Consider the following 13,661-nt stretch of genomic DNA (forward strand, 5'->3'; position numbering starts at 1 on the left):
CCATGATTTGGAGGAAACACATAATTCCGAAATATTCTAAGGAATTCTTATAAGTTCGCAAATTGACAAGAAAACATCCCTCAAAATCGGATTTTTAGAATGATTTTAAGGAGATTACTTCACTCTTTCCTAACAACGATTTATGTGTATCTTGTCTCTTTTTGCACGATGTCCGGCATTTGTCGTCCCGACGCAGTTCCGCCGGATATTTTGGATTATCCCACGAGCACGGATATGGTGGTGAGGGAAGGCAGCAACGTGACACTGAAATGTGCGGCCACCGGATCCCCGACACCAACAATTACCTGGCGCCGAGAGGGCGGAGAGCCCATTTCTCTGGCCGGTGGCAGGGAAGGTAGAAAGCTAAACACTCGACTCTGTCCCTCAAGTGGCACTCTTCTCAATTTCTCCCTCAAAATTGTGTGTTTGCGAAAGAGATTGTGAGCATGGAAATGGAAAAGAGATTTCACTTGATTCAATAGATGAGATTTGAGCATGTTTGGGAGTGTGAGAGACTTCATATTTCAACATTTCTGTAAATTGGCCTTTGCAAAACAACTGACTGTGGAATATACAGAATGATTTTCTATAATGCAATATTTGCATAAGTGAAATGGGAAAATCCCGCTGAGATTCTTAGCGAGGGGTTCATCGCGTTGGAGGATTAAAACATAAATTGCATATTCAGTGCAAATAAATTAAATATTCTATATGCATTTGAAGGGTAATCTGCGGGGATTTAGCATTTCTCTATATTGTTCGAGTGCCTGGAAATATCAACATTATATTAATTTAGACTAATACAATTTCTCTTTGAGCAAGTTTTGTCAGAGAAATTGGATGAGAGAATATTTGACTGCCCCTTGGTAATTTTCCACAAATTCCTTTCTTCCTCATTTCAACCTGTCCATGGATGGAAGAGATCGAGTGCTTTTTGCGCTGTGAAAGTTGCCATGCTCTTCCTTGCCTGGTGCAGTCTGAGTGGAGATTATAGCATTTGATTCTTCTCCTTTACAGTGACCAGCTTCAATGGGTCTGTGCTCACAATTCCACGGGTGAATCGCCTCAACATGGGAGCTTATCTCTGTATAGCATCGAATGGAATTCCACCAACAATTAGCAAAAGAGTCATGCTCATCGTTCACTGTGAGTGCACTCGCTATGAGGTCCTCACATGGTGGGAAAACACACCACCATTCGTGTCGGATTTTCACTACAACCAGACATCATGCATTGCCATTATCAATCTTTCTGTGACGGTACGGATCTTTTTCACTGCCTGTTCTCTCTCTCTCTATCTCTTCCAGTTCCGCCCATGATTTGGATTCAGAATCAACTTGTGGGAGCTGCACTTGGTCAATCAATAACGCTCGACTGTCAGTCAGAAGCTTTTCCCAAATCCATCAACTACTGGATGCTCAATGATACAATCATCACCCCAGGTACACAATTTCACTTCCGAAACTTTCTCACGCGTCATCCCCGTATTTGGGCTGTATGCAACCAAGCCAAAACGACGCTGCGTTAGTTGTGGCTTGCAAACTCAAATCAACACTCGCTCTATTTAGTGAGGCAGAAAGCTTACTTCTGTTTGAGCTTGCGAGCTTCCTCGTCGGAAAGTCCTCCCTTATGGATAAAAATTACTCATGACTATTGCTATTACAATGCACTGATTCATTACTAAATTAGTGGAGAAGTTGACAAAATTAATTTGAAATCTTTTACATCCATTTTGAGTTGCACGAGCGTAGACGAATCATTTCTTCTAAACTCGCATGAATGAAGACTTTCATTGATTCTGCGAAATCGGTGCTCTTTTGACTCTTATGAAAATGCTGAGCTTTCGCATATGTGTTCGAATCGAAGGTGGATGTAAGAGCTTCATCGTATCACTTTTCTGCCATTCATTGAGCACTTTGTTGACTTTCGCCCTCTCCATCTCAGTCTGTGGTACTGAGAGTCACTTAGTGATCATTCGAGCAAGAAATAGAACCTGGGGAGATTCCTGAGGACAGAAAAAACGAACTGCCGAGTGAGGGTGGATGAAAGAGACGAAAAGTCACATTAGAAAATAATTTAGTGATGAAAACGGAGGGCGGCTGCTTTCCTCTGGCAGGGAGGGCCAGAATTATTCAAATGAAAATTTAATTTTCTTCCAGTTGTAGCAGAATTCTTTTCATGTTTTCTCTCCCTTCTGACATTTTATCTACTTTGCGCTCACTTCTCTTCTGCAGGGGAGCGTCACGAGCCCACGACGTACGAGAACACCTATAGAGTTGTGATGCGACTCACGATAAAGAGGGTGGAAAATGCAGACTTTGGATCCTACAAGTGTGTTGCGAAGAATTCACTTGGAGACACCGATGGAGCCATCAAATTATACCGTGAGTTGCTGCCATTCCAGCGTTCTCTCTCTTTTCCTCTTATCAATCACAACAAAATAATTGATTTTGAAAGCTCACCCTGGGGTGCTTTTTCCCTGAGTCTTCTGATCAATGGGATTTTTTCAGCGTCACTAATGCAACACCTTGTTGAATTTCACCTGTTAGAGAGTTTTCCCATTTTTCCTCTTCATCATTTTCGATGGTGGTGGGTGTATTTTACACGTGTTTGTTCGTCTCTTCTCTGTCAATAATGCCATGCAATGGGCGTTTGGGTTGCAGAATTTGCAAAGGCGGCACAATATGAAAATAATGTGAATGAGATATTATAGCGTATGGGGCAAAACGTTTTATGAGCTTTCATTTCATATGTAGCGACCAATACAAATAGTGGGTAATTGATTCCAGCCGCTCGGTCGTTCTCTGGCTCAGACCCTGTGAGAGGGGAATCCGAAGGGTTGGAGTGGAAAATGGGTGGAGAATGATGAAGGGAATTTGTATTCAAAGTTTGAAGCATAAGAACCACGTGAGAGCGGCTCATGAAGGGTATGGGAAGGAGGATTGAGAAAAATTATATTTGAGAACATCATTATATTGTTACACATGACTTAGTACATCGTTTTGTTAAATTTTCATGAAGTACACGCGTCATTCTTGTCTGCCGGAGGGCCAACAGAAAAGCTCCCCGAGTGGTGTGGGCGCAATATCATAATAAATACGAGTGGATGTAAAAATGTGACACATCGACGAGGGGGTGTGGGTGGGCTCTTTGTCGTTGTCTCCCAAGGGGGAAAAAGTGAATATTTGCGTGAATTTAAATGTGTACTCTCGTGATATGTTGATACCCGTGTCATTGTTCTGCAACCCTTGGAATTCCCAATTTTTTTCTCGCCCATCCTCTCGCATGAGTGCGCTTTTTATACCACCCCCTTTTTCCAACTCACATTCGCCCAGCAATAATCATGTGGACGAAATTGTGTCTCTTTTGTTGTGTGTCAACAATAAAAAATTATCACTCTGCCGAGATGATTGTGCAAGTGCTCTCGGCGACCGCTTCACGATAAATAATAGACGGTGCGGGGGTGGGAAATGCATTCGTGAATTTTTCAGCATTGAAGCTCCAGCTGAAACCCTCGAGACTGTCGATGGGTGGTCCCATGAGCAAAATAAAAATAGTAACAATTTTTGCGACAAACGCTGCTGAGAGCTTTTATCTGCTGAAGCTCCATGTTTATTGTTTGTTTATTAGCCACTAACATCTCAGCTCTTGAGCACGTTTCTGGGACACTGTGGGAGTGACCCGCGCACACCTCAATTATCCTGGCAAACATGTCGAAGTGGCAGGCAAATGTCGCCCAGGGAATGAACTCATTTGCCTGAAATCCCTCCGAGAAGCTGCCGAGGAGATTCCCTTTCGCGAGCATCACCTCTCGACAATGGTTAAAATTCTGACGATGAAAGTGACGTTATCCGAGATGGCAAACATTGTATTTCAGACTTGTTCTTCGCTCAACTCATAAATTAAGCACATTATCCGATTTGTTTGTCATGATATTAGGAATGTAACATTTAATAAGAGAACCTCGTTGAGAATGAGTTATTGAATTTATAGTAGCCGCATGGAACTTTCTTGAAGCATCGTTCTTTAGCTCTTATCTCTGCATCATATCAACTCTGGTTGCACTCGGAAAGACAGAGAAAATGCTGCACACGATGAAGCCGTAAAACATCTAAAATTATGGGATCTCGAGGGGTGAAAACGTTTAAAGTTTCTTCCCGCTCATGGGCGAAATATGCAAAATATATAAAAGCAGGAAAAGTACACATAGCGAAGTTTAGTATTACAAAATTGTTGAAAATAATCCCCACTAAACCATCCATAATTGCGATTACTCTGCATGAGCGTGGCGTAGAAGGAACGAGCGCATCAAATAGACGAACAGAGCTTTCCCGCATACATACACATACTTGTACTCGCCATCCCAGCGGGAGCAGGAATGCGCGCTCGGGAGTGAGGTGGTGGGACGCAACTTTTGCCTCTGGCGGTGGTCACAAGGAGTGGAATAATACTGGCTCTAAACTACATCATGATAATCATTCATTATACATAGGACGATGCGAATGTCGCCTCCGAGTGGTGAATTAAGGCGCATTCCCCATCCATAAAACCCACCTCCAAGTGGCCCTGTCGAAAGCTCCGCCATCTGAAATTGTTTTTCCAGATGCACTCGTGATGCCTTCATGAATCCCATTTGCAATTTTGCCCCTATTGCACCGTTCTTTTCCCAAAAGCACTCCCTCAGCCTCTGGCAGAGCTTCAACGCTTGTTTCTACCATTTGGCCGACACTGGAAAATTAATTTTCTGCTAAAGCGCCTTTTCACTGCACCGAGAGACCATCAAGATCATGGTGCATTGTCGCTCTCGCATGAGCTCAATGATTTTTTTTTATTCACACATTCATTTCTATTGCACTATGCAATTCAATGAGCTTCACCCAAATGGAGCCACACACCTCTTCCCTCTCACATCTAATACAGTAAACACAAATTTATGGTCAATTATTTTAGTGCTCTAACATGCCAAAGGAAGAGAGGGAAAAGAAATTTATGCCGTAAGATTCACTCAATGTGTCTTAATTGTGCAAATTGAGAATTTATTTTGTGGTCCATGGCAAGGGAGAAGAAAACTCCTCAATTAACTTAAGATAAATTTGCCGGAAGTTGTGGATTTTTTTCTACAATGTGAAAACTCATTTGTTTTTTATCGTGCTTACTTAAGCTTTCCGCAAAATTTACCAACATAAATGCATAGGAATTACTGCATTAAACAAAGTGAAAGTGCAGTAAAAGTTTCAAAAAGCACAATAAGAGGGGCTAATCATTGTAGCTTTCCTGTATGAATTACAATTGCAACTATTGTTACAATTTTCCAGAATTGAATGCCCAACTTGCTAAAGCTTTCAGTGACAGTTTCGAGTAGTAATTCTGGTGTAATGATTTCACGATAAATCCTTGTTGCTGCATCAAAATGTGGATATTGAAAATTTCATGCCATAAATCTCTCGCCGAAAAAAAATAACCATACCTACATATATGTATAGGTATGAAAGTGTGTGCTTGTGGGGCAAAGTTGCCGAAGTGGGAGCTTTCGTGCTATTTTTCATTTCAGTCACACAGACACTTGAGCTTGCTCGGTGATTTCCTCGGATGAGGAGGAGAGGTTGAAAAATGCTCTGGGAGCGACTTTCACGGGGGTTCCGGTGTCGCTGTGAATGCATCAAGATGCTCCGTGGCCGGAGGGCGTGAGACAAGAGCCTGGAATTCTATTCATCGACGTCGATGGGGTACGTGAGCGTCCGGTGGGTTGGCGGGGTGGGAATCGCCAAAGGATCGAATTTAACGACTTGAAACCATCCCTGAAATGCGCTTCTGGCTCGCGCCAAACGTGATGCATAGAAACTTGTGAGCATTTTCTCACATTTCAATTCAATTTTTTATTGTTGTGGCGCCACACTGAGTATCGTCGGACGCGATGAAAAATACCCCTAGACAACCTGAAAATTTTCACTCCAGAGTGCCAGGAAAATCCCTATGGCGTGAGAAAGTCCCGTGGAAAATCTCCGGCTCCAGATAAATAATGCACATAAATATGCACTCGAGGAACTTTCGCATACAAGACAACGTGGAGCATTTTTGGGGGCGGGTCTGCAGAAGGTGATAAATTATTGAGATAGACTGAAATGTCAAAAGACGACATTTTTTGATGGCAATTAATTACTTAGCTAGACATAATTTTGTTATTAAAGTCTTCAAAAGTCTGTTGATGCATAATAAGAGCATTATGTCTGATCTGTGGCTTCTGGAGTGAGAAGAGGAATCTGAAATCATCCTCCAAACTGTAGAATATAGAAAATGAGTCAATCTTGCGACGGCAAGTGGGTAAAATGCGCTTCTCAGCAACCACAAACCAGAACAAAAGTCCAATTGTAGAGACACTTCAACCCACTTGCGAGTCTTCTCATATTGCAAGTTTTGGGCGGGAAGATGGAAGAGAAAGTGTATCCATGTCTCCTGGAGTAATTTCACACGATGCGCATTCTAGAGTGGAGAACAAGATTCTCCTGCTCCTCCGGCGTTTTCCGCCCGGTGGCTTTCTTTGATCGATGAACGCAGGCTGCAAGTTGGATTCTGCAGATGTGGCTTCTTCGAGAAAATGAACTTTGTCTTTGGCATTCACGCAGTGTTCATATTGCTGCTTAAACTTGCATTAAGCAACTCATGGTTGTTGTACTATCAATTTCACAAAGATTTTCCCAAGGATTTTCCACACGCTTAAGTGCAATGCATCCGACGATATTTCATATTATATCAAGAATCGTGTTCTTTCGTATTTGTTATGATCTTCCATAATGCATTTTCCCCTATTCACTATCTTTTTTTTCAGACACAAAAGTAATAAAACGCTTGAGTGAAAGATGGGGAGATTGTTTGAACTTCTGGAGCTAATAAATTTTATTAGTGGAGCATGAAGTTGATGAAGAGTAGTAAAACAATTATGAAAGATTTTCTGTTAATTTTCATTGCAGCCGCTTTAGTGGATTTACTCCAAGTGTTTTATGACAACAATAAAACTTTCAACAGGATAATTTCACTTCTGTTTGATTGTAAATTTTTCTCATTTCAAAACTTTCCTAATAAATACGTTTTTAAGTAATTAAAGACACTGCGCTCTTGGCATGAAAATTTATTTGGGACGTAGAAAAAGGTGTAATTATTGGGAACAAAAGTTGAATAAACCCTTTAATTATTTAAACCCATTAGATTAAATGACACTTTATATCGTGGTATTTATTATTGTAGGAATAATTTAATTGAGATTAAGAACAATGATTGCTTTTAGAGAATGCAATAAAATTAAGAAGATTTCATTCTTTCTTTCATACAATTTGTGTTTGTAAATTTCAAATGCTCCTTGTGAGACTATAACTTACAATGCGCCTTAGGAGCAGTTGAGCATTTCTTCTACTTTGTGTTTTTTCTACTTTTTGGAAAGAGTGCACTTTTGGTAAGATTGTCGGCAATTTTCAATTTATTGAACAACAAACTGTGTGTGGAGAAGAGAATAAAATCTCAACAATTCTCTTTTGCCAGGGAAGGAGAAGTGAATTTAGTAAGTTGCCAAAGAAGTTGTGCTTTCTTTTCTTGTTTTGTCTTGCTACACTGTTGAATTTATTACTGAGTGGTTGTAGTTTCTCCTGGGGGGTTGGACACAAGAGGAGGGAAACCGGAAAATGGGCAACGCTATTAATTCGATTTCAATTAGTGTGTGTTTTTGTACGAAATCGTGTTAGTCCGCAAGAAAGACGTGATTTGGATTACACTTGGAATGCGAATTAAATTCACTGGGGATGTGAAAAAAGAACGGGGGACTATTCCATACTCCATGCGAGTACTTGGCATTTGAAGGAGATTCTGGGGTGAGCTTTCCTCGCTTCCCACCCATGAAGTTTATACGAGAGTTGCCTCTTGAGACTGCATAGATGGTGTGTCGGTTGTATTTATAACATTTTCTTTAACTTCTTCCTCCTATTTTTCATCCTGACCTCTCACCATGCAACTCTTCTCCTTGCAGATATTCCGCATTCGACATTATTGACTACATATCTTCCAACGACTGCAGTTGAGACGACCCCATTGATAATTCAGCAGCAGAAGGAGAATCCCGAAGGTTTGTGTGCATCTCTTCAATTTTTCCGTTCGTCTTTTTCCTCACCACACGATCTCCTTTTCTCCTTTGCCGTTCCCCCTTGAGCGTGCCCCAATGCGAGTCATCTTCATCAAATCACTCTCAGATGCAGAGAGATTAGAATGCAGAGAACGTGTTCCGAGAAGAGCGATTTCAGCCACTCCATGTGAAGATTCCTCCATGAATGCCTTTTTTCTCGCCCTCCTTCACCCCATGAAATTCAATTATGCCTGCATTTATTAAAATTAATTACTTCCTCCAGAGCGATTCGGTGTTTGAATTTATAGCCATAGAGCGAGGCAATTTATTGGAATTCTTCCTCTTCATTGTCAAAACATTTAATGAAAATCCCCAAAAAGAAGCTTTTTGTGTGGTTTGGTTGCCACTTTGTGTTTTCACGGGAAAAGTAATATAAATTCAAATTGGAAATTTGACGAATTTTATTATTGAAAATTTCGTAGCGTGTTTCTCAAATGGACAGCAACTATGAATAATTGCAGAGCCAAATTTGTGGATTATATCCAATTATATATAGGGTAGATTTTGTGGGAAGAATGTCCATTAATGGATCATTAAGTGCCAACCGCTGAGAGAGATTTATTAGAATGCTGGCCAGTTAAGGGCTGACCATTAACAAAGTGACGTCCTTAATTGGAGCTCTCCATTAAGTCAGAGCTGCGAATAATTTATACTTTTGAACTAAATTTTCCATTAGGATTTTATTTTAGCTCTAATAACAAAATGTCATTTTGTGATTTTACAAAGAAGCTTGATAAGACAAAAAGTTTTAGTTGTGTTTTCATGTTTGCTCCCGATGGAGCAGAATAAGAGATTAGCCGTAAAATTGCTATGAAACATCAGTCAAGCAAAAAGCACGATATATTTTTGTCTCTCTGCGAAAATGCACTTTTATCACCTTCTGTTTATGGAAGAGATGTTACTGAATAAAAAATGAAAGTTTCTACTTTATGGCACGCTAAATCATTTATCATAAGCAATCTACGAGGGCGACAAGGGCGCGCGAGAGTGCAGGAGACCTTCGAGGAACTTTAAATCACTTTTTTTCTGTGCACACAAAGTTGAGCAATTTTTTCGCTGTCCAACTCATCTCGTAAGGGCAGAAAATTCCTCATCATAGCTGTTTTTATCATGATTTAAATAATGAATATAATCCTGCGCTCGGAGTTTTGCAAAAGATTTTCAGTTATGATTTTTCCATGTTTTGCATCCTGCAAAAGGGTAGGGAGATGTTTGGTAATTTGGGCAAGTCATTAATCAAAAGGTCATGACTTTAATAGATTTTTTTTGTGGGAAAGGGAAAGTGAGAGGAATCCAATTCGCATCCCCAGACAATCTGAATATTCAGAATGATTTTGCTATACTGACGTGGGAAGGGAAAAAGCATCTCTTTCAACTGCTACTTTCACCCAGTGATATCTTAATTAGAATCGAAGCCAAATGAATTTGCGCCAACCAGTGAGAATTACCATAAATTTAGCTCGCTGCATGAAAATTGAATTATTGAGGAGAATGGAGGCTAATGTGAATTTTTCTGGTTTTCTTTTGGGCTTCATCGTTTCGCTCGGCTCGCCAAAATATTCACCGGGAAATGAGTTAGATCGAGGAACGTACTACAAATCAACGGCCGGAGCTTATTCTGTGGCAGTGAATAAAATTCTAATCGGAACAACATCCGGCTCCTGGAACTCGGATGGCCGGGAAAGAGGTGATGTGTCAGCAGCATGGCGGGAGAAAGAGAGAAGAAGATATGGAGGGATGGCCCATGGAAGCATCTGGTTTCTGGCAGTGGCAAAGAGAGAACGCCAAACAATAAATTTTAATCCAAAATCGAATTTTATTTCTTGCTCAGCTTCTCTCGTAATCAATTATTTTTCCTCCACTTTCCTGTCATTTCTCTCTTTCTCCCACATTCTTCTGCAAATGTTTATAGAGCGACTTTCGGGGATAAGCATTTCTGGAGAGACTAGCAGTTTTTGAAGGGAGGCAGCATTTCACCTACATTAGCTTTTTAATTTTACAATACGCAATAGAAAACCATGAGATGTGTGGAATCAAAGAATCATTTGAAAAATCTATGATTCATTTTTTTTCTATTTACCTAAATTAATTCAATATATTTTCACCTTTGAAATACCATATGTAGATCCCCTTATGTTAAATGCAAACACCAAATATAAGAGATGAAATTCGAAGAATGAATACCAAGATGATATGCACGGTAGAGTGTGTTTAAGAAAATGGAACACATTCTTCATTCGAACACTCTATAAGTCTCTTCCTCATACATTTACATACGTCTGAAGTATATGAAGAATCTTTTATGTAACGGATATTGGAAGTTATTCTTCTTCTATTCGACTAGAATAAATGTTCAGTAAGCCCCGAGCATTTCCTATGTAAAAGACAATAGATTGTAAATATTAAACCTACAGAAATAATTGTAGCAAATGCCGAGGAAATATTTCGTGATAAGAACAAGTTTTGTGCATTAGTATGTTCCTGTAATGGCACAATTTTGCCTTGTATTTCTCGGACAATCAATCAACTTGCACCACTGAAAGCTTCGCCAGAAGTGCTTTCACCGGTGCCCATTTTTCCGCAAACAATTCTCTCCATCTCATGGGAAGCGACTCAATACAGAAGTGAATTTAATCACGGCATAAATCGCGATGTTGAGGATTCTGAAGGAGGGCGAAATGGGAAAATAATAACTGCAGATATAACGAGCTCACGATAGGGTGATTAAAAGGGGTGTGCCGAGCTGGAAGCTCAATTTTGTGAGTGAAACGCCGAGAGACAGCATCAAAGGTGAATGCAACTGTATTAATGAAACGACTCCATTCGCGTGATTGTGGAAAAATCACGATTCATTTCCCGGAAGAAAATTGCACACCGCCACTGAACCATTTCACCCAATTGATAGTGGCGGTGGAAGAGATAGACAAAGTTGATGTTATGAGTGCATTTCAAAGGGATTCACCTGATGGAGCGTGAATTCATAGACATGAATGACGGCAAATTGGTGTGATATAATGCAGTAATTTGAGGTTTAATTACCTGTTAAAGGAATACTGTAAGCTTTGATAAAGTGATTGGCTTTCAATTTTACAGGAAATTAACTGGAATTAATGTTGAAACGTTGTATGCTGTGTGAAATGGTAAAGTTTTCTCATGTTGCTTAATTTAGCAAGCATTAAAATAGTCAGTTTCCAATTATGCTAAGATTTAGAATGACTCATAAAGTTTGCAGAGTACGAAGTTCTCAAATTAATTGACCAAAGCTCTCTATTTATCATGGAAATATTCCTTTAAAGAATTATTTACTGATTGTCTAAGTTTGGAATTCTTTGTGTATTTATGTAGTTTTTCATTTTCAAACTCTCGGCAGCACTGCGAAAAGTTCTACAATAAATATACTATTTTAAGATCCATATAAAGTAAGACTGCAGTTCATAAGATACTATCTGAACTTAAAGAGGGGATAAAATCGTTCCGCAGTTAATCTTGGACGAGAATTAAAGCTCTTTGGGAGCTTTAGAAGATAAATAATGGGCGAGAAGTAATGCATTTTTCTCCCATTTTCCCACTTTCTCTCCTGTTTCAATTGATTGATGGGTAATTCATGACTCTTTCTCACTGCAGACCATCGCCATCGGTTCGACAGTGTGGCGAGCACGGAAGTGCAGCGGGACGTGGATCTGCTCACGAAGGAGCAATACGAAGCCTCATCGAAGGCGTCAAGAGCTCCTCAGCCGCAAGTGCATTGGACCTTCGTGGTACTTCTCATTGCATTCAGTGGCATCCGATTGCAGACGATACAAGAAGCCAATGGCTTTATGATGGACAATTGAAATGAGATTGGAGGCAACATAATTAATTCTTTGCACACGAGTTCAATTGAAAATTGCGCCATACTCTTCATTCGCCGATAAATCCCGGATTATTTCCACCTCCTCGACAGTACTGGCGCGCAAGAAGTTTGGGTCTAATCATCGAAAGCGAATTAAGAGTCGTAAGACGATGGGAAGGATGAAAAGCTCAGACGAAATGTGGGGAGAATTAATCATTTTTCAATTGATCTCTGAGTGCATTTCGTTGCTTCGCGTTATTCAATTAATCTTCCTATTTGAGGATAAAGTAAGGGAGTTCAATTAGGATCTCATAATTGATTTCTATTCCCACAATCACACAGTATTTCTTTCCAGTTAACCATGTTAATACGTATAGATTGGCCAAAATTGATTTCGATGCTACATATAATCATAAACTACATATTTGTCATCGCAATTAAATCTTTATTTGCTCTTGTTTGGTGTAAAAAAATATCTCATTTAATTTTATTTGACGATGCACCCAATTTAACAAAAAAAAATAAAACATCATAGCGAGAAAGGAGATAAAAATCAATGTTTTTTGCTGCGGTCACCAATACAAAAAAATTGTTATTTATCAATGGAGCAATTTATATGTAAATGCATTCGTATTTAATTGTGAGGAAGTAATAGAAAAAAACAAAAATCAGATTAAACATATAGCACAGATAAAAAAATGATAGAGTCACATCTATAATTAGTTGCTCAAATAAATGAAAAAAAACAGTGGATATCTAAATCTAAATATAATTTGAAAATTTTTGTGAAATGCTTTATCCGCTTTAACATTGGAAAACATGTTAATTTTATAAATTCATTTTATATTCATCCCAAAATATTTATCCTCAAATACAGATTATATGATATACGTAAATAAATAAAAAGTGAAAACGTTAAAGAGCTTTTCCCCCCTAAAGTAAACCAATTGAAAGCCATTCCTATACAAATAAAATCTCTTCTCTAAATGTGGGACTCTCAAAACATGAAGAGATGTAATAAAAAAAATTAGTTGTGATTTGAAAGCATAAAATGACAAATGAATATTCCAATAAAGAGTTGTAGTGTAAATGTTGTAGAGAAATATTTGTAAATATAGTGAATATGTGATGGGAAAATATGAGGAAAATAATATAATTATAAATGCCCGTGGCAGATACTGGATTGTTGATTTCAAGAGGAAATGCACCTCATATTGCAAATATAATAAAAGGGGATGTAATTCTATATTAAAATGAAAAAATGATTCACTTGCTTTTGCTACGAAATTTATGCTTTTATCATCCGTTTATTCAATCCTCTCATTTTCTCCTCATTATAATTCCGTGAGTCATTCAGTAGCATTTGTTTGGGGAAATATCGTGGCTCTTTTAGAACATATAATATTGTTTTCTTCACAGAGGAGGTTCTCATTAGCTAATTCCTTAACTGTTAGTTAATTCCATAGAATTTACAGTATATATAATAAGATTAATTTAACTCTATATTGTAGGAAAAAAAATCACACTATTGTGTATAAAATACCTATACTACAAATTAAGGTGAAATAATTTAAAAATACAGAGTATATTGAGAGAAAGCAATGGTATCTCTTAGCATGATGGAAGTATTTGTGGAAGAGCGTATACCCCTCCTCTTGTCGT

General features: G+C 38.9%; 1 protein-coding gene across 4 annotated transcripts in view; it reads left to right on the forward strand.

Moving 5' to 3' along the window:
* The window catches only part of LOC132262288 (opioid-binding protein/cell adhesion molecule homolog), a 37,501-nt gene extending 23,904 nt beyond the window's left edge, over positions 1–13,597 (forward strand). For 3 of the 4 annotated variants that reach the window (XM_059761506.1, XM_059761507.1, XM_059761509.1), the window contains exons 6-12: positions 197–355; positions 1,018–1,146; positions 1,308–1,442; positions 2,235–2,384; positions 8,015–8,110; positions 9,747–9,854; positions 11,792–13,597. In XM_059761506.1, the coding sequence (XP_059617489.1) occupies positions 197–355; positions 1,018–1,146; positions 1,308–1,442; positions 2,235–2,384; positions 8,015–8,110; positions 9,747–9,854; positions 11,792–12,000 (986 nt within the window). In that variant the 3' untranslated portion in view covers positions 12,001–13,597. The remainder of the gene's footprint in view (positions 1–196; positions 356–1,017; positions 1,147–1,307; positions 1,443–2,234; positions 2,385–8,014; positions 8,111–9,746; positions 9,855–11,791) is intronic. The other variant, XM_059761510.1, reaches the window with a different exon arrangement.
* The last annotated feature ends 64 nt before the right edge of the window (positions 13,598–13,661 follow it).

The sequence above is a fragment of the Phlebotomus argentipes genome, unplaced genomic scaffold, assembly GCF_947086385.1.
Source record: "Phlebotomus argentipes unplaced genomic scaffold, Phlebotomus argentipes genome assembly contig_15, whole genome shotgun sequence".
In the NCBI taxonomy this organism is placed as follows: Eukaryota; Metazoa; Arthropoda; class Insecta; order Diptera; family Psychodidae; genus Phlebotomus; species Phlebotomus argentipes.